At 33.1% G+C, this 26,445-nt stretch overlaps 1 protein-coding gene across 2 annotated transcripts in view; it reads left to right on the top strand.

Annotated features, from left to right (window-relative positions):
- The window catches only part of LOC145248361 (60 kDa neurofilament protein-like), a 42,907-nt gene extending 21,946 nt beyond the window's left edge, over positions 1-20,961 (top strand). The window contains exons 4-11 of one of the 2 annotated variants that reach the window (XM_080110284.1): positions 185-352; positions 1,299-1,421; positions 2,978-3,198; positions 4,625-4,833; positions 11,311-11,420; positions 14,149-14,271; positions 16,266-16,388; positions 19,506-20,961. In XM_080110284.1, the coding sequence (XP_079966410.1) occupies positions 185-352; positions 1,299-1,421; positions 2,978-3,198; positions 4,625-4,833; positions 11,311-11,420; positions 14,149-14,271; positions 16,266-16,388; positions 19,506-19,541 (1,113 nt within the window). In that variant the 3' untranslated portion in view covers positions 19,542-20,961. Of the gene's footprint in view, positions 1-184; positions 353-1,298; positions 1,422-2,977; positions 3,199-4,624; positions 4,834-11,289; positions 11,421-14,148; positions 14,272-16,265; positions 16,389-19,505 lie in introns of both variants that reach the window. The other variant, XM_080110283.1, reaches the window with a different exon arrangement.
- The last annotated feature ends 5,484 nt before the right edge of the window (positions 20,962-26,445 follow it).

The raw sequence follows: 26,445 nt of genomic DNA, 5'->3' as shown, positions 1-26,445 counted from the left end.
CTCTCTCTCTCTCTCTCTCTCTCTCTCTCTTCCCCTACCGCCTTAACAGCGAAATATGCAATATTTTATCCTGTGCCGAATAAATTGAATTGAATTGAAAATAATATATGTTGAAATCAATTTCGTAAATAAATCTTAAAGAGTGCAGAAATAATCGTATTTTTTTAATCTCTTTTCTTCGTAGGAAATCCGTGAATACAAGGATATGTTGGCTAAAGAGGACCATTCTGGAAGTAACGTCCGTGCGGTATTTACTGACGAACTCAGCTCATGTATGAAGGAATTGAGAGAAGAATACGATCAAAGACTTGCTGATATTTCCGATGAATTGTCGTCCCGGTACGAGAGTCAGGTAAGTTCAATTCGAAAGCAGCTCACATCGAAAAACAAATGTATACGTTAGCACATATAAACAATGTTTTTTTTTTTGAGGCGGCGAACTTTAAATTAAAATAAATCACGGAAAATATTATTATCTAAGCATGTGGTTTATTCCAAATATTAATTTTTAGCCTTTATAATTTAAATTCGATTCCGAGCATTTGGCGTACATGGCGTAATTTAAGATGTTCAATGTTCACAAACTCTGTGAATAAAAGTAGACTGTATATCAGCAATAACGCGTCAAATGTTTTCCAATTGGTCTATTGTGTCTAGTTTATAAGCGTAGAATGAGACTTTACAAATCCCTCTCTCAAAAAATAAACTAATGGGGCTTAATCCGTCGAACGAAGTGGCAAATTGACAGGCCCTTTTCCTTAAAATTATCCGTTAATCAAATGCTTCTCTCAGTAAATTCTTCTTACATCGCACTGTGTGGCACGTGTCCCCGTCCTACTGTAATCACAGGATTAATTGTCAAAACCAACCGATAGTTTCCAAATCTGAAATTTGTCTTGTCGATTTAAAGGTCGCCACTTCTAATAAAACCATTCTATACATGCATAGACGGCTATCATTACTAGACCGGTGTTGAATGCAGTCTTTCTACTTTAATTTTTATTTCATTATTAAACACGTTGATTGCGTACGTATGTATATGTATATTACCTGTGCCTGTGTATATGTATATTTTTATATGTTTATATGTGTATGCATGTATATGTGTATATCTTTATGCGTGTATTTATGCATGTGTGTATTATGGCTGCATGTGTGTTTGCATATTTGTATGCGTGTATGTAAGCACGTATGAGAGAGATGTGTATATAGACATGTGTTTTATTTCGCATGCTCAAATGTGTATAATAGTCTTCATTATCTGTCACGTTTATCTACATTTTTGTACTCTTTTTCAGTTGACGCAAATCCGCACAAACATGAAACCGGAAGCTGCCGTAGCCGTCCATTCCACAGACAATCGCAACTACCGAATGGAATTATCCCAGAAGGATTTCAGAATCAAAGAGCTGGAGGGTCAGGTAAGATAATAAATTTTGTGTTTTTTTTAAATTTTTTTTTTCTTACATAGGCATCACCACATTATCAAGGCCAAGAGGCCACTCAAGGATAAGGGTTAAAGAGTGTACAGTAGAAATTGGACAATATAGTAATCATTAGTAATTAAAATTTGGTAAATTTGATAACTTATATGGAACGGCTCATCAAGAACTTATTTACGTTAGACTTGAAGACAACCATATTGTAGTCAGCCGGAAAGCAGGAAAACGGAAGACAATTCCACAGGCGTGCAGTTCTAAGAAAGAAGCTTTGTTCATGGAATCTACGTTTAGGTCTAGGCACAGATAAAGAGTGGGGGGAATTATTGATAGTGTTTACAGCTAGACGAGTGTTTCTTGTGAAAATTTGGTGAGGGGGGACCATAGATTGAAGCTCAGTCGAACACTTTCCATGAAAATAACGATACATCAGAGACAAACTCGCAACATCTCTTCTGTGAGATAGAGGTTGCAAGGAAGAGAAACGGACATCTCCTACGAGGCTACGAAGTCTATTTTGAACTCTATCAAGGCAGGCCAAGTGCAATAGTTTTGATACATGGGTATGATCGCTGAAAGTTGCAAGGTTCTACTTATAGACACTGGCAATAGGAACTGGCGAATCAGATTAAGCCACGTTCTGCTAACAACCAATCATAAACCAGAATTGCTCAATAAAAATATTGAATCTTTTAGCATTCCAGCACATAATAGTTTCGTGTCAACACAAAAATTATCTTTTAATATTTAATAATTACAATAAATAAATACGTCCCATAAAACATTTCCGTATATAAAAAAAAATACGGACAACGTTATAGCCCGTGGACTAAGAATGAGCGCTTTATGCCAAATTGAAGGTTAAATACGATTATATTCGGGATAATTTGTATATTAATTCGATGCATCTTAACAATAAATCGGACACACAGAAAGTCAGACAGTATATATATATATATATATATATATATATATATATATATATATATATATATATATATATATAAAAGAAAAACCTTATTGAAAATTAATTCGAATTAAAAAAAACATAAATCCGTAAGGAAGGTATATATATATATATATATATATATATATATATATATATATATATATATATATATATATATATATATATATATAAATTTGCAGGTTTATGCATTGAAAGAAACTAACAAATATTGAATTAATCATACTTGCATCAAAAACTTTTTAAACAACTGGTGACAGTTTATAGGCATTCAATAATTAAGAATGTAGGAAACGGGAAAAGGATAGAAAAAGGATATGGAAAAAATCCAACGAATAAAAAGGTAAAGCAACAAAACATGATAAATCCAAAATAAGTCCATTGATCATTCATTGGTTATCCACAAGGAACGGGGAAGTGGAATCATAGATGTCCACGGTAAATCAAAGCTTCCAGAAAAAATAAACATCTGATCATGGATAAGTACTATATTCTCGCACACTTCATTGTCATTTGAATTTTATTCTTAATTTTTATCTCTTCCCCTCTTTTCTTTTTACTGTGAAAATAGATTGAGCAAATGAGGATGGAACTTATTAACATGAACAACCAACTGGACAAGGTTAACGTAGATCTGGAGAGCGAACGCGATGGTAGAGCACGTGAAGTTTCCGGCCTCCGAGCTGAAATGGAAAGCATGCTGAAAGAATTACAAATGATCATGGACGCTAAATTGTCCCTGGAATTGGAAATTGCAGCCTACCGCAAACTCTTGGAAGGAGAAGAGAACAGGTAAGACGATCTTTTCTATTCTTTTTATTATTATTATTATTATTATTATTATTATTATTATTATTATTATTATTATTATTATTATTATTATTGACTCATAAGAAGCTTTCACACAGTTCATCAAGTATCTCTCCTTCAAGACAGACGGTGGTGTTCACTGAAAGCTGAGTGACAGCAGGTTTTCCCAGGTTTCCAGTACTCTCCACCTCCCTCGATAACATTTGGAAATGAATTTGCGTTATCGCAACAGCCGCTTACCATTGATTTCTCGATGGCAGTGGCCATTAGTCTCCACTGGAATTTAAGTGGCAATAAGCCTCCCCAAGGTCATATAGACGTCTAACTATAACTAATAATACCAATCCTGAGAGCTCATCTCGTCTAGAATCTGTAAATCGATGAAAAACTACTGGTTATTAGAAGAAACTAGCTAGAAACATTACGTTGCCCGGTCGTACAATACGCTTAAACATGATATTTTAATTTATGCAAATTGCGTATTATTGTTATAGAATCAATCCTCTATTGATTATTATATATTACATGGAATAATTTGCCCAGAGGACTAATTCGCAAAATAATAATAATAATAATAATAATAATAATAATAATAATAATAATAATAATAATAATATGTCATCAAATTCCGTCTGTGTTTGTTTCAGCTGATATTTGGGCTTGACGATGAATGCCCTGGAAAAGTCACTTCTGATTAATGTTTAGTTTTAAAATATGCAAACGAAGAAATGGTTTGCGGCGATTTTAAACGGTACTTTTTCTTTTATCGTAAATTGAACTCATTAATAAGAAAAAATGAAAATAAAATGATGAGGAACACTTGGGCTTGAACAGCGGATCACTCGATCTGTAGTCAACATCGCTAGGTTATAATAAATCTGTTTTTTTTTTTCTTTTTAAGAAAAAATGATTTTCTGAAATTTATTATATCCCTTGGCCAGTGTAACATAAAATATTTCCCTGTAAAAATTATTCTTTTTCATCTATAAGAGATTCGATATTTATTGGATGAATTTCTGTACAAAACATATCTAAGAACACTGCCAGACATATAAATTAGCTTTGTGTGAAATTTGCAAAAGATAGGCTCAGCCGTTTCGGAACCTATGAGAAAGGAACTCGCACACACACACACACACACACACACACACACTAACACACACACACACACACTAACACACACAAGTGACTTTTATATAATAGTATATATATATATATATACAGAATCATATTTCACGACTTCCCAAACACCATATATTTTGTTACTATCGCTTTTTTGTTACTTTTTCTTCTATACTCCTGATGTTTTCCATATCACATTGTCGCCCCCCTTTAAAAATTGAACAATACTTTTAACAATTAACATTTTGAAATTCTTATTCTTTCCATCTTCAATTCCCTTTTCCAGATTGTCCGTGTCTGGTCTTGGCGAGATGCTTGGTCACTATCGTGATGCAAGTGCCGATGCATTGGCTAATATCCTCAGCAGCGGCGGTGGAGGCGGTGGCAGCGGTATGGGCATGGGCATGGGCATGGGCGGCGGCGGCGGCGGCGGAGGTGGTGGCAGTGGTATGGGCATGGGTGGCGGAGGTGCATCCGGCGCCGGTGGCGACTCTGGTAAGTGACACGAAAAACTCACAGGGTGCCTCTGCTTTTTCTTCCATTCTATAAAAACTTTTTCTTTAAATTTCGTTTGAACTGACCTATTTTTGTGTCGTGTTTCTAGGAATTGATTCGACATCGCTAATTTCATTGTCACGGACGCATCCATTGGACCAGTCACATACTCTATCACGGTTTATAGAATTCCAAAATTATAGAAATTAAGAGCAGTTCAAAACCGATCATGACTGCTGGAACGAGAATAATCTACCCTGATTAAGGTTTCTGTACAAGTTCCTAATTCCACATGAAGATTCCCAAGTGCAAAGAAGTTCCCCAGGACAAAGACCACCTGATCCTACACTGTCCAGTCACCTGACTGGAACGAGGCTGTGTGACAGCCCATCTGAAGACAATTTCTCAGACTGGCAAAAAAAAAAATAGCGATATAGAGATTTAACCCATACGATACTACTACTAGTTTCCAATTCCACATAAAGATTCTCAAGTTCGAAAATATACACTTAAAGAATATCCGTGGTCACATCCGTCAAAACGTTGTTGCAATAAACAACCAAAATGGGACTAGTAGTCCGAATTATTCAAATAACTGACTTTCTCCGTTTAGATCCATCCCAACACAAACACGTACTATATAATCTTTTCTGGATACGTCCTTTTATTAATCTGTCTCCTCCTCTTCTATAGAGGCAAAGTTAGACATGATGTCAATTTAATGTAAAAATGCTTATTTCCCCTTAATTGGGCACTCTCGATTTGATAAAAAAAAAAAACCTCCATGAGCAGCATGCAAGGAACCTCCAATAACTCTAAACCCTAGGCGCAAAGAAGCAGTAGGAGGACGGCATACTGAGGTGGTAGCTGGATTTTTGCTTATTCACCAATAAAAATTATTATTTTGGTAATCACAATTAATTTAATTGAATATAGATATTAGCTTGGTTTGAATACTTATTATTATTATTATTATTATTATTATTATTATTATTATTATTATTATTATTATTATTATTTACTCACTAAAAGTTTTCACACAGGCTATCATCAAAGAATTCTCTTTGAAAACAACTCGTGGTGTTCCCTGGAGTCTGAGTGACAAAAAGTTTCTCCAGATTTCCAGTACTCACCACCTCTTTCGAAACCATTTGCAAATAAATTTGCGTTATCGCAACAACCGTTTACCATTGATTTCTCGTTAATAACGGCCATTGGTCTTCACTGGAATTTTAGTGGCAATAAGCCTTCCAAAGGTTTCAGTCCTCTTCGCACTCATCCAGTGGAGGTCTGGTTAGTGTTTTCTCTCTTCGATCTTTCCATCCTCCTTGATCCTTCGCGTATTTGGTGCAGTGCCAGTCGTACTGACGCCAGGTTTTTGGGAGGAGGAGGGTGAAAGAAAAGGAAGGGGAAATAGACACATTTCACTTTTGGTGTACCATTCTCTGGGTTTCACATTTTTTATTACCAAGCATTTGTTGCAGGTAACGACCGACGTTTCCCGTCGAATCGAAGCGACAATCATACTATACTCTAATTTTCATAATTAAAAAAAATATTTTCAATATTCATTTTTTTCAGGAAGATTTCGAGGTAAAAATTACTCATTCTATTTTTATGGTTCCCGGGCAAATTTAATTGGGACAATCAAATTAGGCCTTTATATATATATATATATATATATATATATATATATATATATATATATATATATATATATATATATATATATATATATATATATATATTATTTTTGTTTATTTTATTAATTTTATTTATTTAATTTAATTTTTTGTTTCTGTTTTTCACATGTTGGCGCGTCTTTACAATCACCCCGCCATGACAAAAATGCTTAAAAAATCTTTTATTAAATTAGTCTAGTTACGTTGGCATCGGGATTCCAATAATCATTAAAAATGTTAGCGGTCCTTTCTGCTAACAGACAACTGATTATAATTTGATTTTTACTTAAAATCTCATTCAAGCGCGTGTCAGCCATATTGTTAATTTTACAGAGACAAACACGATACGCATGCGTAGATGTTCCGTGATTTATTCAGTCATTCTATTAAAAGTAAATTCACTTTTACATAAATGAATTCTTGCTTATGGGTTTTCATGGTCGTATTTTAGTTTCTTTAGATCATCTGAAATGATAATTTATATATGAAAAATTAATTTTCTGATGGAATTTAATTATTTTGTATAAATATTTTAGTTATAGATCTAGATATTTATCTATATCTATAACTAAAATATTGCGAACACTGGACAAGCTTGTTTTTTTATATTCGTGTTTGATAGGTAGTATAGACCAGTTAAAATGAATTAATAATGAGGCGTTTATTTCATGTCGGGGTCATTGTAAATAAACAGATAAGTATTCACGTAAGCTACATACACGCACACACCCCCCTCGGCTCAACAATACATTTAAGTTGAAATGTAGTGATTGGATCTATTTTATACATAACAAAAAATCTTGCCATTGCTTGGCGAGCGACAGAAGTAAAAGTATAATTTTACCCTCTTTTCTACTTTTGCAATCAATTCCTATGTCCAGCAACAAACGCTCTAAAGATGTGAACCAGACACTAATGTCACATTTGCTAAACTGGTCCCTTGACAATCAGCTCTGATTCTAGGCTATTTGGGGCAATTTCAGCAGAGCAGAACACTATCGGGTTGTTTAGTTCGTTATTGGATATGTGGTAATATGCAGCCACAACGTGTGATTGTTGAGATTGCCTTGTGGATCAGATCCGATATCCGATGGGGTGTGGTTGCATAGTTGCACTTTCATGGTGAAGCGGAGTCAGAAATTCTTGAAAACCTAAAGACTCCCGTAAATAGATGCACATGTTTTATTTATTTTATTTTGCAAGTTTATTAAAGCTAGAAAATACATTTTTATTTATTGCATCCTGGCGCTTTCTTTAAAGTTTTAATGGTTGTTCTGTTGATTTCTAGTACCATTGTGTTATTTAAACAGTCGGATGAGAATCCGACTGTTTTATTTCGGCTTTTTTTGCTTATATTTTATTTTTTATTGTTTATATATATATATATATATATATATATATATATATATATTTAATTGCTATTTTTTACAATACCAATCGTAGACGTTTTAGTATATTCCATGATGATAATGTGTTTTCAAAGAAAAAAGATATCAATACATCCGGGTTTCTCCTCACAAGAATATAATTGGTTAGTGTAAGGCATAAATATGAACGAGTACAGCAGCCTTGAATAGACGTCAAAAGATACGCCGAAAACCTAAAGCTTAAGTATATTACAAGCTACAATTACAAACAACTGTTCATTAAGGCGACTTAATAGATCGTATTACTCTACCAAGCCAACAAGATAGTTACTTCAACCAAGTATATCCATTTCCGGGAGATATCAGTTTTCGAAGTAAAAAGGAAGCATATGACTTGATAGCATTAGTGTATATCATTGTGGTGTAAGTCCATACTTTCCTATCAATGTCATGTACTTCAGATCATTTATAAGCGTTTTTTTATTACATTTTCACGCCAAACAAGGCACATTGCCACTTTGGTGTAGGGGGCTACTATCAGGGGTACTGTGTAGGGAGTTGGGCAGCAAGATGTCGGTTCACATTGCACTTGAACTTCTGCATGTCAGTACAGTTAGGGAAGCAGGGATCCGGCAGGGAATTCCAAAGTCTAGCTGTCCTGGGGAAGAAACTACTGGAGTAGAAAGCTCTCTTACATCTCGGGATCTCTACTGTGAAGGGGTAGGATTTAGCTGTTTGTCGGGTTTGTCAGGGGTATTTACGTCAAGGGGGCACAAGTGCTTGCAGTTCATCAGAGCATTCACCGTTAAAGTACTTGTAGAAAAGGCAGAGGGATGCAACATTTCGTCGATGGAACAGAGGCTGAAGCTTAGATGACAGTTCAAGAACTATCAGATTGGCGACTCCCTTTTGAACCTTGTCTAGGAGCGAGAGACTAGTGGCAGATGCACTAGCCCAAATATAACAACAATACTCCATACATGGGCGAATGGTGGCCTTATAGAGGTATAGAATACTTTCGCGCGTTAATATCTTTCTAGCACGGTAGAGAGAACCTACCTTCTTCGCAGTGATCCTGGTGAACTCTCAATGTATTTGTTCCAACTCATATTTTCTGAGAACGTTAGGCTGGGGAGTTTAAAGGATTTAGTTTCAGATAAAGAGTCATTGGCCATTGCTATTGGTGGTAGAGAAGGTTTCTTGTAATTATTGAAGCAAAGTTTGTCATTAAATGTATAATTGTTCATTCTATTGGCCCGTTGTTTTGTTTCTTTTACCATGCGTTTCGTGGATGTTGTATCCGACTTGTTTTGCGAGAAAGCAAACTAGAATAAATGTTCACATAAAGAGATGAACACGTTTTAACTATAAAAAAAGAAGATATTTTATTTAACTTAATTAACTTGTGGATCCATTTGCTCAATGATATTCTCTTATATACTTCGTATTAAATTTTTACTCATCCAAATTAGTACAAACAATAATATTTAATCCAAAACATGCTTTCACATCGTGTGACTAATCCGATCCAACTGGATGTCCACAAGACACTAAAAACAGGAGCGAACTTGAAATCATCTATTGCGAAGCACATTTTGACCACAACGACGTCATTCAACTCTCAAGTTTGAAGTTTGCTTTTTATAATTTAAATGAAACTAATTACGCTGAACTTTGTGACCCCGTTGCTTATATGGAGATAGTATCAGCTTTTAATGTTTGATTCTTTCTTTTTCTTTCTAAACGACACTTGAAAATTTTCTTTTAAATGTTTTTGACACTTTTTTTAGATTAACGTATTCCCCTAATCCGTTCTTAATCGTAATACGTCATTCTACTCAAATTTTGTAGAATAAGGGCCGTGCTATTGTCGGCTGTTTACGGAAAACGCCAGAAGATACCGAAACGTTAAACTGTAACAGAGCGCTTATAAGCGCGAGGGAAAATATCGCGAGGGAAAAATGTAAGATAGGTGGCTTGCGAAAATATTAGCAGCTGTAGCCGAAAAAGCATATATGCAAATTAAGGAGTGTGCGCGAACCAGTGTCAGAAAAAAAAGAAAAAGAAAAAATACTCCACGTGGTCGGTAGAGAGAAGAATAGTCCATGACGGAGAAGATGGATGTGTAAAGTCGAAGACGAAAAAATGGATGACTAATGCTAAAATGTCGGGAAAGAAAAACGCTCAACGGGTGAGATGTACATGTGGTCCCGCAGTGGCGACGAGAGATTTTTAAGCCGATGTCAAGACGACGGGCTTTTGTTATTCCCATGACAGACGAAATGAACAGTTAGAAGAAACAGGAAACGGGTATTGTTTGAAATGTAATGGTAATAAACACCTTTTGCTAAAACAGAAAGAAAGGCCAAGTTGGATTTATTTTTGTTTATTTCTGCGACGTTACAAAGCGCTTTAACCTTAATGCAAAAAAAAAAGCATTGGGGAAACATATGTTTGATTTTATTGATTAAAAAATCTATTTATTTTGATTTGAAGAAAAAAAATATTTGTTATGCTTGTATAAGTTGTTTGTTTTTATATTTATTCAAAAATTAAATATTTATTCATGAAATATGATTTGAATTTGAATTTTTCTAAAAGTTTCGTAGAAATTGTTCAATATTTACGCAAGAATATCGTTTTCATTTTTCAGTTATTTTTTCATTAAAATTGATTTTCTTTTTCAGTTTAATTAACAGAAATAATATATTTTTTATCGAAACAATTATTCGGTGTTTGCGCGAAAAACAAAATTTCCAAAAAAAAACAAAAAACGAAACATTCATTTTGCATCTTCTAGCGTTTTCCGTAAACTGTCCGAACGATTCCGACGATAGAACGGTCCTTATACTGCATAGGTACACAAATGTGCAATTCTAACGTGTAGATAATTGCTAAAAAAATAAAATAAAATAAAATAAAACAAAACAAGGTACTCATAAGCATTAAAAACTTATCCGAAACCGATTCAAATTATTTGACGATTGTGTATTTCTTTCTTTGCGCTTAACTCTTTGGTTGCGGGTTTTTCTTCTTCTGCTTGGTGGTGGGTTTCAACAGGTGCGTGTGTTCATTGTACTACCTGCTACTATTCACAGATCACAGAGGATCAGTCCGCCGCGCGCCAAACCAGAAACGGGACTAAAGATGGCCAGTTGTGTGCCGAAGGTAATCGTTGACAAGTGCGCGGCGGCATCGCCAGGGCGGCGCGAATCTAGTGATATATATATATATATATATATATATATATATATATATATATATATATATATATATATATATAGTGCGTGAGGGGATGACCCGACCCCTTATTATTTCGAAGGACCGACTCCTACTATTAAGTCGCACGTAGTACAATGGACATACGTACGAGTCGTTCACCCGTAGGTCTCTTGCTCATTTTGCAGCTTCAATCTCAACCGCTACAGGCCGCATAACCATGCAGCGTACCTCAAAGGGCAACATGTCTATCGCTGAATGCGACAACCAGGGACGATTCATCATGCTCGAGAATACCAGTGCCTCTCGCCAGAACACTGTAAGTAAAACACACGAGGAAGGTAAAATATTTCGGTACCTTTTACTGAACTCAGGCCAGTTTTATTTTGATTTATTTCACAAAATACGAGGGGCGTGCAATAAGTAATGCCCCTGACCCACTTCCCATAGCAGTAGAGCAACGAGACTTGGCACAGTTATTAGTCTTTCTCTACATAGAAACCACCCAGAGATATGCATTTCTTCCATAGTTTAATGCAACTCTGGGGACCGTTTTTGTAGAACACCCCAGGTTGGTCCTCCAACCATGATGGATGGGGGAGGATTTCATAACCACACGCCCGTTCTTCTGATCTGGCGACATGCGAGTTGTAGACCGGAGCGTTGTCCTGCAGGAGGAGGGTACCTTTGCTGATCTTGCCCCGCCTCTTGATTTTGATAGCTTCCCTTAATTTTCTCAAAAGTGAAGCATAATAGGCTCCTGTAATTGTGGTACCCTTTGCCAGGAAATCTGTCATTACTACTCCCTCCTGGTTCCAGAAGACTGTGAGCACGACCTTGGCAGCGGAGACTGCACGCTTGCCTTCTTTGGAGGCGGTGAGTCCAAATGCTTCCACTGCATTGACTGGGCTTTGGTTTTTGGATCATAGTAATGGACACAGGTTTCGTCCTGTGTAATCAGTCTTTTGAAAAACTTTGACTCATCTTCTTGGCACATCTCCAAAATAATCCTTGATCACTCGACGCGTTCTCGCTTCTGGAATGATGTGAGCAACCTGGGAATCCATCTGGCAGACACCTTATGCATATTCAAATGGTCATGAATGATAGTTTCCACAGACCTTGTACTAATCTTGACATCTTGGGCTATTTGGCGAATAGTAATGCGACGACCTTCAAAAAAGGCAGCCCTAACTTAACGAAAAGATGCCTCATCAATGGCAGAAGGGGAGGGCGACCAGGACTGGGAGCTGTTTCCACAGACTTCCGGACATGTTTGAATTCACGATGACAGCGTTTTACAAGGTCATATGATGGGGCATTATCACCATAAGTTTCGTTCATTTCGTTAAAAGTCTCATGTGGTGTGCGTCCTTTCAAATACAAAAACCGGATCACTGCTCGACATTCAACAGGCTACATTTCACACCTGACTCAGTTCAAACACTTGTAAAACAGAAACCACAATTAGTTCAGAGCTGTAATTTGCCACAAACGCGTAGAGATATAAATCATTGCACATGCAAAATTTCAGCTAGATCAGACAACTGAAAGTGAGTCAGAGGCATTACTTATTGCACGCCCCTCATACAAAAACAGCAACAAACAAAAATAGAATTAGCCGATTTCAATTAAGTGTACACTGCGTCTTCATTAAGTCCTCCCTTTTAATAATGAGCCAGATTAAATACTACAAATTATTATGTCCAGTTGGAAAAAACCTCTCTTTCGTCGAACACAGTTTCTCAACGGGGTCCGTACCGCCCACCAGAGCTCTTTACGAGATTTAAGGTGGACGATGGCTAAATTTATCGCATAAGGAGTTCCTAAGATCCGTGGGGAGGGGGCTGTGAAAGACTGAAAGCTTCTAGTAACATTACTAGATGTTTTTCAGCCCATTTTCTTTGGGATTCACAATTCATGTGGAAATTGATTGCATCACATTTTTAATTGTAAAAATTAATTCCAAAATCTGTAATGTTGACAAAGTTTCTTAAGTGGTTCCTGAATCTGATCGATTTCCGATTCAGATTTTCAACAAGTCTTTCGCATCTATTGAATGGGTCCTAGGAATAAAAACCGAATGGATGTAGTGAAACGTTGTGATCGAAGACTTTTTTTCTATCAAATATGGAACCAAATATTCCAAAATTTGTTGCAACAATCTGCACGTTGATTGATAATTTTTGTGATCGATTATTTGTATTGATTATTGTATAAGAAATTTTTATTGATTATTGTATTAGCAATTTGTATTGATTATTGTATAAGAAATTTTTATTGATTATTGTATAAGAAATTTTTATTGATTATTGTATAAGAAATTTTTATTGATTATTGTATTAGCAATTTTTATTATTGATTATTGTATTAGCAATTTTTATTGATTATTGATTATTAGCAATTTTTATTGATTATTAGCAATTTTTATTGATTATTGATTATTAGCAATTTTTTTATTGATTATTGATTATTAGCAATGTGATGATTTATTAATTGACCCACGTGATTCGTACTTGTTACTCTTCCCATTTGATCGGCAGTGTTGAATTTTGAATAAATTAACTATATATATATATATATATATATATATATATATATATATATATATATATATATATATATATATGAATATTCATTTATTGATTTTCGATTTAATTATATGCTACAACTACTACTAACATTATCATGCAAGGATGCGTGTGGGGAAGGGACGGTTGTAGGTATCCAAGTGTTCTAAGGGGGCTTTTGTCGAAAAAGGTTGGGAAAACCTGATCTAAATTTATGTTACTATTCAATATTAATTCCATTCATTTGAAACTAAAAATGGAATTACATCATAATAAGCGCATATGAACATATGGTTATTTAAGAAGAATATAAGTTTATTTCGTTTAATTCTATTTATATTTCGTTTATCTTAATTTGTTCTGTATTTTAAAATTCTTTTTCTTATTTATTTAGTTATATATTTATTTCCTTGTTTTAATAAATTTGTGAATATTTACATATATATTGTTTTGTTTATTTCTCTCTTTCAAATATAGCCTGTGTCGCTGAAAGGCTGGAAACTCGAACGTAAAGTCAACGCTACCGGTATATCGCCGGAAAAGATAATCGACTTCACTTTTACAGAGAACATCACTCTCGCTGGTGAACAATACCTGAAGGTAGGTATTTATTAATTATCCAATTATTTTTAGTGGGCATTTATTATATAGTTAGTATGATAAGAGAGTTCGCAAGCTGAGGCTAAAGTGGCCTATATATGTATCAGTTACAGTTGGACTTATAAAAGAGCGATTGGATTGGCCTCACATTTATGCCACGAGTGTTAATTATATTGCCTCTGTGTCATCGTCGAAATACGAGAGACTGCTGCGGTTGATGGGGAGTAGATGTCTATTAGGTATTTAGAAGTGATGGCACGATTCCAATATTTTTCCGATTCCGATACAATTACCGATTCCGATTTCGATTATTTATAAATCTCTAACTATTTAATTATAGATGTGTTATTTTCCCTATTATGGTAAACACACATGTTAAATGTATTTTCTCAAACGTAAAAATACATTTATGGGAGATGAATATACAGATTTGAGTTTGACTGTTATTTTAAAATTTTAAAAATTAATATTTTCACATTATTACGAAGTGGAAGATTTTATTTTAAACAAATTCAAATAAACAAGGGCAGTTAAAAGAATCGTTTTTGGCTTCGGAAATTAGGCACAATTTAGGTATTCATTAAGTATTCATTAGGTATTTATTAGGTATTGATTAGGTATTTATTAGAACTCGAAAAACAGAGGTAATTCTTAAAACCATATCTAAGTGTGTTAGGCATTCTCAAAAATTGTGGAAAAATGTATTATTTTCCAAATGGAAGAATCGCAATTCAAGCTTATATTAAAATGATCCCGCAATGGAATCGGTTCTAATCTTTAGTAGCTGTGGAGTATTTGCTTTTAAACACTTTCAAATAAACCTTGCACTGTAAACTAATCTTAACCTTCTGTGCCATCGTCCCAATGTTGCATCCCTGTGCCTGTATTATAAGCAATTTAATGAAATGTGATCTAACGAACTCGTGGCACTTGTGCTCCCTCGACGTGAATACCTACCGACTAATTCAACTGGCGGCAAAATCCCGCCCCATTACTGTAGAAGTCCGTAGATGCTGGCAAATCTTCTATTCATACATTCTTCCCTCAAAGTTCTGATCTTTGGAATTCCCTGACTGCTTCCTATTTCTCCGCATGTAATAACATGCTACAGTTTAAACGTCACGCGAACATGCATCTTTCTGCCCAACTCCCTACATAGTGCCCTTTTAGACCAATTCCCAAATAGTATCCCTCTACATACAAGTGGCAATCTGATTGGTTCGTGTGATTAAAAGTAAAAGGAATATTTTGTCTGATGGATAAGCGAGTCAACAATCTAGTATTTAGGTTTTTATCTGTGCTTTGTTTGGGAGCTACGGTAATGTCTTCCCTTCAGCGATCCAATTTGCTGTCTCCATGCGATCAATCATCATTTTGGAAAACCCATGCGCTTATCATATGCAGATCTTATTTGATAAAGCCAAAAAGAAATTAGTATTTTATCTTTTCTTAGGATTTTTATTTGTTGTGTGTGTTTTAGTATGGCTTCCATAACTTGTGCTCTTGCTATCCCTCCATGTGTAGATTGGTGTATACTTTACTCTACGCCTTCCATGTTTAATCCACCGCACTTTGTCCTCGAATTGTGGGGAAAAACTAACATCTATTCAGGGCAATGAATGAATCCTTAGAAATTCGTAGTGGAATGGAGACACCTCGTAAAATGAATGGTAACTTTTAATGCTACTAAGACAAAGCTGCTTTCCCTTAGCAATTATAAGAAACTTTTCCAACCACAGATTGTAATTGCTAATAGCACCCAACCCGAGAATCCATCAAAATCGACCTAAAATTCACAAGCAACATCCTCACTTCCCCCTCTCTTCCCCCTCTCTCTCTCTCTTTCTCTCTTCGGTCTTTTAATCTTCCTTGATTCTTTACGACCATTTTGTATGTTGATTCTATTTAGGATGATATTAGATTATGATATTCCAAGTAGTAGTAGAAGTAGCAGCGGCAGCAGTAATATTTAACTATCTTCAATTTCTCTTCAGGTCTGGGCAAAGACCTTCGAAAATGAGTCAAATCGCAAGGCTGGTGACATTGTCAGTACCGTCGAGAATTGGGGACCAGTCAACCAAACTTCTATGATCACGTTATACGATGCACAGCAGAACGTAAGTATCGTTTCTTTGCAACATCAATTCAACAGACGAAAACATTTTTTTTACATTTATTTTTACAAAATCGTTTGCGTGAGGAACATCGCTTTCAGAATAGTTTTTTACGGTTTTTCTTTTCTAGACGTTTTTTTTTTCTTTTATATTGACGCTTATATTTCTCGTTTTAATTTTTTTTTTTTTGACGTGTGCATTTCTCGTTTTAATTTTTTATATTGACGTGTGCATTTCTAGTTTTAATTTTTTATATAGACGCTTGTATTTCTCGTTTTAATTTTTTATATTTACGTTTGCATTTCTCGTTTTATTTTTTTTTTATACTTGCATTACTCGTTTTAACTGTTTTTTTTGACGTTTGCATTTCTAGTTTTAATTTTTTATATTGACGTGTGCATTTCTAGTTTTAATTTTTTTATATTGACGTTTGTATTTCTCGTTTTAATTCCTTATATTGACGTTTGCATTTCTAGTTTTAATTTTTTATATTGACGTGTGCATTTCTAGTTTTAATTTTTTATATTGACGCTTGTATTTCTCGTTTTAATTTCTTATATTGACGTTTGCATTTCTAGTTTTAATTTTTTATATTGACGTTTGCATTTCTCGTTTTAATTTTTTTTGATGCTTGCATTTCTCGTTTTAATTGTTTTTTTTACGTTTGCATTTCTAGTTTTAACTTTTTATATTGACGCTTGTATTTCTCGTTTAAATTTTTTATATTGACGTTTGCATTTCTCGTTTTAATTTTTTATATTGACGCTTGCATTTCTAGTTTAAATTTTTTATATTGATGCATTTCTAGTTTTAACTTTTTATATTGACGCTTGTATTTCTCGTTTAAATTTTTTATATTGACGTTTGCATTTCTCGTTTTAATTTTTTATATTGACGCTTGCATTTCTAGTTTAAATTTTTTATATTGATGCATTTCTAGTTAAAATTTTTTATATTGACGTTTGCATTTCTAGTTTAAATTTTTTATGACGCTTCCATTTCTCGTTTTAATTTTTTATATTGACGCTTGCATTTCTCGTTTTAATTTTTTTATTGACGGTTGCATTTCTAGTTTAAATTTTTTTATTGACAGTTGCATTTCTAGTTTAATTTTTTTTATTGACGCTTGCATTTCTAGTTTAAATCTTTTTATTGACGGTTGCATTTCTAGTTTAAATTTTTTTATTGACGGTTGCATTTCTAGTTTAAATTTTTTTATTGACGGTTGCATTTCTAGTTTAAATATTTTTATTGACGCTTGCATTTCTAGTTTTAATTTTTTTATTGACGGTTGAATTTCTAGTTTAAATTTTTTTATTGACGGTTGCATTTCTAGTTTAAATTTTTTTATTGACGGTTGCATTTCTAGTTTAAATTTTTTTATTGACAGTTGCATTTCTAGTTTAAATTTTTTTATTGACGCTTGCATTTCTAGTTTAAATTTTTTATTGACGGTTGCATTTCTAGTTTAAATTTTTTTATTGACGGTTGCATATCTAGTTTAAATTTTTATATTGACGGTTGCATTTCTAGTTTAAAATTTTTTAATGACGGTTTCATTTCTAGTTTAAATTTTTTATTGACGGTTGCATTTCTAGTTTAAATTTTTTTATTGACGGTTGCATATCTAGTTTAAATTTTTATATTGACGCTTGCATTTCTAGTTTAAATTTTTTTATTGACGGTTGCATTTCTAGTTTAAATTTTTTTATTGACGGTTGCATTTCTAGTTTAAATTTTTTTATTGACGGTTGCATTTCTAGTTTAAATTTTTTATTGACGGTTGCATTTCTAGTTTAAATTTTTTTATTGACGGTTGCATATCTAGTTTAAATTTTTATATTGACGGTTGCATTTCTAGTTTTAATTTTTTTATTGACGCTTGCATTTCTAGTTTTAATTTTTTATGACGCTTGCATTTCTCGTTTTAATTTTTTATATTGACGGTTGCATTTCTAGTTTAAATTTTTTATGACGCTTCCATTTCTCGTTTTAATTTTTTATATTGACGCTTGTATTTTTAGTTAATTTTGTTTATATTAACGCTTGCATTTCTAGTTTAATTTTTTTATATTGACACTCGTATTTCTCGTTTTAATTTTTTATATTGACGCTTGCATTTCTCGTTTTAATTTTTTTATTGACGGTTGCATTTCTAGTTTAAATTTTTTTTGACGCTTGCATTTCTCGTTTTAATTTTTTATATTGACGGTTGCATTTCTCGTTTTAATTTTTTATATTGACGGTTGCATTTCTCGTTTTAATTTTTTTATTGACGGTTGCATTTCTCGTTTTAATTTTTTATATTGACAGTTGCATTTCTAGTTTAAATTTTTTTATATTGACACGTGTATTTCTCGTTTTAATTTTTTTTTTTTTGACGTTTGCATTTCTCGTTTTAATTTTTTTTTTTTTTACGTTTGTATTTCTCGTTTTAATTGTTTCGACATTTTTTTGTTTCAAACCTTGTTTTACTATTTATTAGATTCGTTGTCTCCGCATTTTGACGATTAATTTTTTTCGTTTCTGACCTTTTTACGGTTTCGCTTTTGTTTCTGAATTCTTTTGGTCAATAAGATTCTTTATTTCTGATGTTTTAAACATTTGATTTGCTTTTAATTTTTTTTTTTTTTTACAATCATGTATTTGTTCTCGACATTTTTAATGATTTTACTTTCGTTTCCGACATTTTTTTTACGATTTTACTTTCGTTTCCGACATTTTTGTTTGTTTGTTTGTGATTCTACTTTTGTTTCCGACATATTTTAACGATTTTACTTTGTTTTGGACATGCTTTGTTTTTTAGTTTTTAACGATTTTATTTTTGCTTCCGGCATTTTTTGACAAGTACATTCTTTTATCCGACATTTTTTTAATGATTTTACTTTGTTTCGGACATTCTTAATTAATTAATTAATTAATTTATTTATTTATTATTATTATTATTAGTAGTAGTAGTAACAAAGCTTTATCATGCATTAACGTCCTTAAATGTTAAACTAAAACATTCGAAAGTTATTATGTCGGTAAATCATTGTTAATTCATTGTTCTATTATAAATTCATGATTTAATGAAATTCATATAAAAATGTTCACTATATTTCGTCTCTTTCTTTGCAGCCGAAAGCCACAATGAGCATCAAAGCCATGTTCTAAATGACCTTCACTTGGTAGACAATTGCTAGCAGAAGAGCAGCTCGCCCAACACTGGCTCGGTTTTCAGTTTTTTATACTCTGCAACTTTTCTACTGATAACAATCTGCTTTTAGCTCCTCTAGTCTCGCCATTATTTTTTTTTTGTTAATTACTGAAGAGACTGCTTTCAACGCTCCAGCACACTCACCTGTTTAATTTTAATTACTGTTCAACCTCCTACTCTTCGTCTCCTCCTACTTCTTTTCAACACTATTATTACTATGATGATTGTTGTTATTATTATGATGAGGATCGTTGTTATTATTTAGCCAATACGATTTTATACACGAGTCATGATTAGTGATCGCTCACGGGCCTTCTCTGGAGTACTCTTCGCTTCTTTCGATAACTGTGAACTTTGTGTTCTCACAACAGCTGTTTTTCATTGATTTTTTTTTCGCTGATAACTGCCGTTGGCGTTATCTATAATATAAGTGGCAATAAGACTCCATAGGATTCCAGTTCTCTCAGTGCCCTTATTATTATAATTTTTATTATTATTGTTATTGTTGTTGTTGCTTTTATTGCTGTTGAAGGTGTTACATCGGGTTTATTAGAATCTCTAATGTTTAAAATTAATTAAGAAAATAAAATGTCTATTTTTTCATAAGTAACAATAAAAAAATAATGTCGAGGTTGGAACCAATCGACAATATAACAAATGATTTTTATTACTTCAAATAGAAATATATATTTAAATATAAAATGATCTTCCGACAGCCGAATATGCAAGAAAGAAAACCTCTGCTATTGTTGTTTCTTTAAACCGCCGTTTTTCAAATCTGACGTTGACTAGCAGTAAGGAAAATCGGAGTTTTGAATTAGTTTCACATCAAGAGACAACTACCAGTTTAAAATGATAACATTTCAATTTAAAACAGAAACAATCTCTATATGTGTGTATATATGTGTGCGTATACATATATCAAAAGTTATATATATATATGTATATATATATATATATATATATATATATATATATATATATATATATATATATATACATACATATTTATCCCGAATATCATTTGGCTCTATTTAAGAAATCAAATCTTTAAGGTGGGCTTTGTATGAAGTAATCTAAAAAAGGCGTTGATATATCGAACGGGATGTTTTCTGTCTAAATCTCTTTGAAAGGGACAATTAAAAACAAAGGATTTCTGAAAGTTTGTGTGTATACATGTGTATATATGTATATATATATATGTGTGTGTGTGTGTATACATATAACTATCTGCTATATAATGCACCGATGTCAACGTCAACCAAGACATTAATTTCAAGATATGAAGACGAAAGTTTGAATGAAGCAATTTTATCTCTAATGGAGTGTTATTTCGGCAAAAAACATTTTAAATAAAAAAAAGTTGCTATATAAAAACAGCTGTTTGTTTTATTTTTGTTTTGTTTTTGTTTTATTTTATTAACTAAAAAACATGTACATGTGACGTTATGCTTGAATTAAATTAAGACATCAAATTGCTCCTGTCCCCAGCCCTAAACCCTACACAATTATTTTTTATTATTTATAATTATCATTTTTCAAGTTATAAAGAAATGTATAGAGGTATCAGGCGCTAACGCAGACCCTACGCTATTATTAGAAAAAATATATATCATAATACTACTGCTGGATTTCTCGTAAAATCTCACACGTAAATTATTGTGTTTGAGTTGGATATTTTTTATTCTGTAGAAATGTACAAAACAAAAGACTAGGCACAAAGTCACTAAAATATTAAGGAGTGATATCTATGGTTATCCTTGTTATATATATATATATATATATATATATATATATATAATACTTGTCATTAGTTATATTTTTAGGGGAAAACAGAATCGCAGCACATTGCTCCATTATAAGGAAAACAATTTTCAAAATAAGAGCGCAATATTTATATTTATATATTCAGACGTTTAGATAAGGTACCATCAGTTTCAAATCTGATAATGGGGAACCGTTTTAGGTCCACATATCAAGCTCTTCAGCCGATCTATCTCAGCTTATATAAGATAGATCGTCTGAAATAGTTTGATATTTGGATCTAAAACTGTTCCCCACTATCAGGTTTGAAACCGACGGTACAGATGGCTTATCTAAACTTTTGAAAACGAATATATATATATATATGTTGTATTTGATCATTGCATTGAGCCTTGCTTTTAATTTTGAGCTAGTTTAGTATTGTTTAACCGATCATCCACTTCCAAAGATGAGCAGTCACTCGAGGCGTTTAGCACAATGAAGAGGTTCCATTTAATGTTTCTCTCTCGATGAGCAAGACATATATGTGTTGTTTTCTGTTAATGCTTGGATCCTAATGAACAGGACACGGATGCTGTATAGAGTCGTGATCTCTGGAGATGAGTCAGTCATATATTAGAGCAATGGTTCCCGTAAAGGAGCAACTGCCGCACTTCAGGATTTGGATTTCAAAAAGTCAACAATTGTTGGTCAATTCTTGGGTAACATCGTGTGGTTACCTCATCTCCAAATGACCGCTTGTAATATTCTCTCGTTGACACGTTTTAAGAAGTTGCCCAATCGGTAATCACATATAGTTGTAATGTGCTGAAACAGCAGAAGCCTCGGCGTCGTCCTCTTCACCATTAAATTTATAATAAAGTTTCTGTGTCTGCCTCTTTTTTCTGTGAAGCTGTAATAATGTAAGAAATATAAAGGAACACTAAATAACTTAGATTAACTAAGGCAGTAGAAGATCTTCGAAAACGTACGCCCGTTCATCTTAACGCCTAAAGAGAAAGAAACAATTTCGCACCTTTGCCACGTACTGCCTCCCATGGCCTAACTTCCAGAACACGTTAGCCTAACATCTAATCTACCTTCTAATGCTAAATTGCTAAGCTTACGTTCTATGTGGAAATTCTTTGGACTTTATCATGTGGCCTGTAATCGTCTCGTTGCCAGAAACAGCCGAATGCCTGTCTTTTTTTTCTTGTAGCTGTAATAATGTAACAAATAAAAAAGGACAACAATTAACCCCCCTATTTGCTCTGGGATTTTATTTCCTTTTTACAACAATTAACAGAAAGTACATCTGCGGAGTTGGTAAAAGCATATCTAAAACTGACGTTTTTTTGTCTTGACGCTAAACACGTAATAAAACAGAAATGAGCTCGTTACACTTGTACCCCTTCGACGTACAAACCCGCTTAGCAACTTCATTGTTGAAGTCCCTAAATGCCAAAAAGTTTCCTACTCAAATTATTTCTTCCCTCGAACAGCTAAACTTTAGAATTTCCTTCCTGTTACCTGGTTCCATAACTTACTGATATGCAGAAATTAAAATGTAATGTACACTAATATCTTGTGATATTTTCTAGGCATGATCCTAAATCGTAGCTCTTTACGTCCAAGTGGTGATATGCTTTGTTAGGGGGTAAACGTGAGTAAAAAAAAATAATTAAAAAAAACTCGATTCTCTCTCGCATACTCCTACCATCATTTACATCCCTAAGCATCTAACTCTAATTCTGTTCTTTACATAAAAAATACCTGTTCTCAACCTTACGTTTTTTCTTTTTTTTTTTTTGTTTTTCTCACCTCACATGAAATGTTTCGGGTTTAATACAAGTTTTGCACACTGAACCCATCAAATATCATTGATCTCCGAAAACAAGCAATGTTGGTTCAGTGTTGGAATTTAGAAAGAAAAGATGTTATTCAGACGTAGCATCTCTTTGTTTTTTACAAGGGTGTCACCACTTATCAAAGCCCGAAGGCTACTCAAGGATAAGGGTTAATGAATGCAAGGTGGTGGTGTAGTAATCATTAATGGTGTAAGTTGGGAAGAATTTGATTATTTATGGGGACAACTCAACAAGAATTTGTTTACATTGGATTTGAAGGCTACCATCTCCAGGAACAAACCATCAATATATTGTCGGGGTTGTCATATAAAACAATTGGAACCCAGTTTTAGTCTATAGTTGAATACCAGGCATTTATTGCAGAAAGTTTGACCTTGTTAGTGTTTTTCGTAACGCCAACTCGTTTTTCGAGTTATTCGATGTTGAATCCAGTGATTTTGATGAATTTTTTTATGATTCAACTTCTAAATATTTTCATATAATTTATATATCAATACCATAGTACTTTAAGTTACTTGTGTTACGGTTTCTAGATCATAAATTTTTTGATCGGGAAATCCTATTTATTTAAAAGGATGATAGAAGGTAATAACATCATACGAACATGAAATTAGCATATAGGTATGCTAATTTAACGTCCGTAGTATGTTATCATTTTCTAGCCTCTTTTTTTAATAAATAGGATCTCCCGATCACGGAAAACGCAATGTAAAAAATAAAAATAAATAAATAAACATTTTTTAGCAACTGATATCGCTTTTGGACCGTACGTGAAACTAAAATATACCTTCTTGGTCTTCTAGCTCGGATCAAGGGTAGTATCTGTTCTGTCTAAAATGCTATAATGATATCGTGGGGTTTCTGTTCACGCGGGTCGTTCATACAAGGAAAATATGTCAAAACCCCCTATAAGGATATTGGAGATAATCCGTAATAATCAGATATATTCTGACACAACATTAACCAGATTACTTAGATAAATACTATTACAATTTTAACAAAATGGTTACAATAATATCGCAAGGTCTCCATTCATGCTGAACGTCCACAGAATGCCTAGTAGTAATATATTACATATGAAAGATACCGCTGTGGAATTTCCACAGGTCCCGTTAGTATAAATTAACGAGCAAGGCCAGTGGAAATATTATGATCAGTTTTTTAATCTATTTGCATAAATGACTTTCAAAAATATTTCGTTTGAACAAATACATTTATTAAAAATGCAATAATGTAAAACAAAATATATATATGTATAAAAAAAAAAGGAGAACGTCTACCTAAAACCACTAACCTAGTTCTAAAACAGATCCTTTGTTTGATAAAATGCATGCACATTGGCTGATAGGAAGGGGCGCGATGGATACTAGAAAGCTGATTGGCCAACTAGAAATCCTCAACATATATAAAAACAAGAGGCAACCACAGAATTCGCGCATAAGCCTGATGAATCCTATAGTTGGATGAAACGCAGAATATTCAGTGTAGCTTAATCGCCATATATATTTTATAAATTACTATATATATATATATATATATATATATATATATATATATATATATATATATATATATATATATATATATATATTCCAGGTAGAAAGATATCCCAAAATTAAGAATAATTAAATTTCAACAAGGGTCATTGAGAGTGCTCAATCAGAGAGAGCAAATTATATATTTTTTATTATTCTTTATGTAAATATAGTCATATCTTGCTACGATGTGCACACCATTTACATCATATTTGATATCATAAAAAAAAATTAAAGTACAAAAATTAAAAAAGGTTCGAGACTATTTTCAAATTTTAAGGAGAGAATATATGCCATGGCTGGCATAAAGCAAGGGCAAATTTCTAACTTTAAAGATAAGAATTTTAACCGTGCTTTATGCTTGATTAAAGTATAAAGAATGGTTAATTTTTAGCTAAATATTTTGTTAACTAAATAAAAGAATGTCTTACCTTTTTAATTTTTCTATGAAAATCGCTCCAGACAAGACATCAAGTCCATAGGTGTAAGGAGATAGAAAAATACTACGATAAGCGTTAAGTAGATAAATCCCAACCTGAAGACTGCAATTCTTTCCCCTTTGTCAGAAACATCGTTGTGGAATGTGAAAACTAAACGACAAAATAAGGGGAGCGAGAGTTACGAGACCACCAGAAGTAAAGCCAAATTAAACTTTATTCCTTTTTGATTTAATTTAGTTTTTATTGTTATTTGAATTGTTCCAAATTAACTTTCTTACCGTGAAAATAATTGTTAGCTAAATGATCTTTAAATAAATAAAACGAATCTCAATATAAAAAATACATTTTTTACTGTATTTTCATCGTTTGGGTCACTTAAATTTTTAATGGTGCCATTGATGATAACGTACGTGAGAGCATGACATTAGTGCATTACTATATTGATTTGTTTTGTAAGCATATATTTTGCAAATAAATCGTCTTCAAACAATCGATTCTATTTAACCCATAGATTGGACAATTTCAGGTTCTACCACTTCGAGTGAGAGTGGACGAAGGAGTAATGAAAACTTCGTACTCCCAACGCACTCGAATTGAAGCTTCACCACTGGATGTGGTTAAAAGAACATGATTGGGGTAAGTAAACAAACTTTCAGTAGCTGAAATAGGTTGGGAAGGCGTGACATATATTCGAAGAAAAAATGTGTAAAGAACTGGGAAAGGTTGATTTCAGAGTGGTATATTTGATCGGGTCGGGTGGAACTAGAACCAAAACAAAAGTATCCAGAATTGTTTTATAGTGATATACTCGGTGATCTCTATTTTTATTTATCTACTCTACTATTATATAAAAGTCACATTATGTGTATGAGAGTTCCTTATAAGTTCCGAAACAGCTGAGGTAATTTATATGTCTAGCAGTAGTTTTAGATATGTACAGAAATTCATCCGATAAATATCGAAAATCGAAAAAAATATGACCCTAAAAATAGTCTTTCTTTCTTATAGATAAAAAGAATTTTTACATGGAAATATTTTACGTTACACCGGCAAGGGAGATCATAAAATCTCAACAAATCATTTCGTATTTAAAAAAAACTTTTAAAAAACCCGGAATTATTGACATCGAGAAACATAGCTCAGTGGTAAAGCATTCAACTATATATCGAATTATTCTCTGTTCAAGCCCGGCTGTACCTCACCATTTTATTTTAATTTTTTCTTATTAATGAGTTCAATTTACAATAAAAGAAGAGATACCATTTAAAATCACCG

This window comes from Euprymna scolopes, chromosome 26 (assembly GCF_053919585.1).
Source record: "Euprymna scolopes isolate OS-2025 chromosome 26, ASM5391958v1, whole genome shotgun sequence".
NCBI classification, from domain to species: Eukaryota; Metazoa; Mollusca; class Cephalopoda; order Sepiida; family Sepiolidae; genus Euprymna; species Euprymna scolopes.
This window is presented reverse-complemented; position numbering and strand designations above follow the sequence as displayed.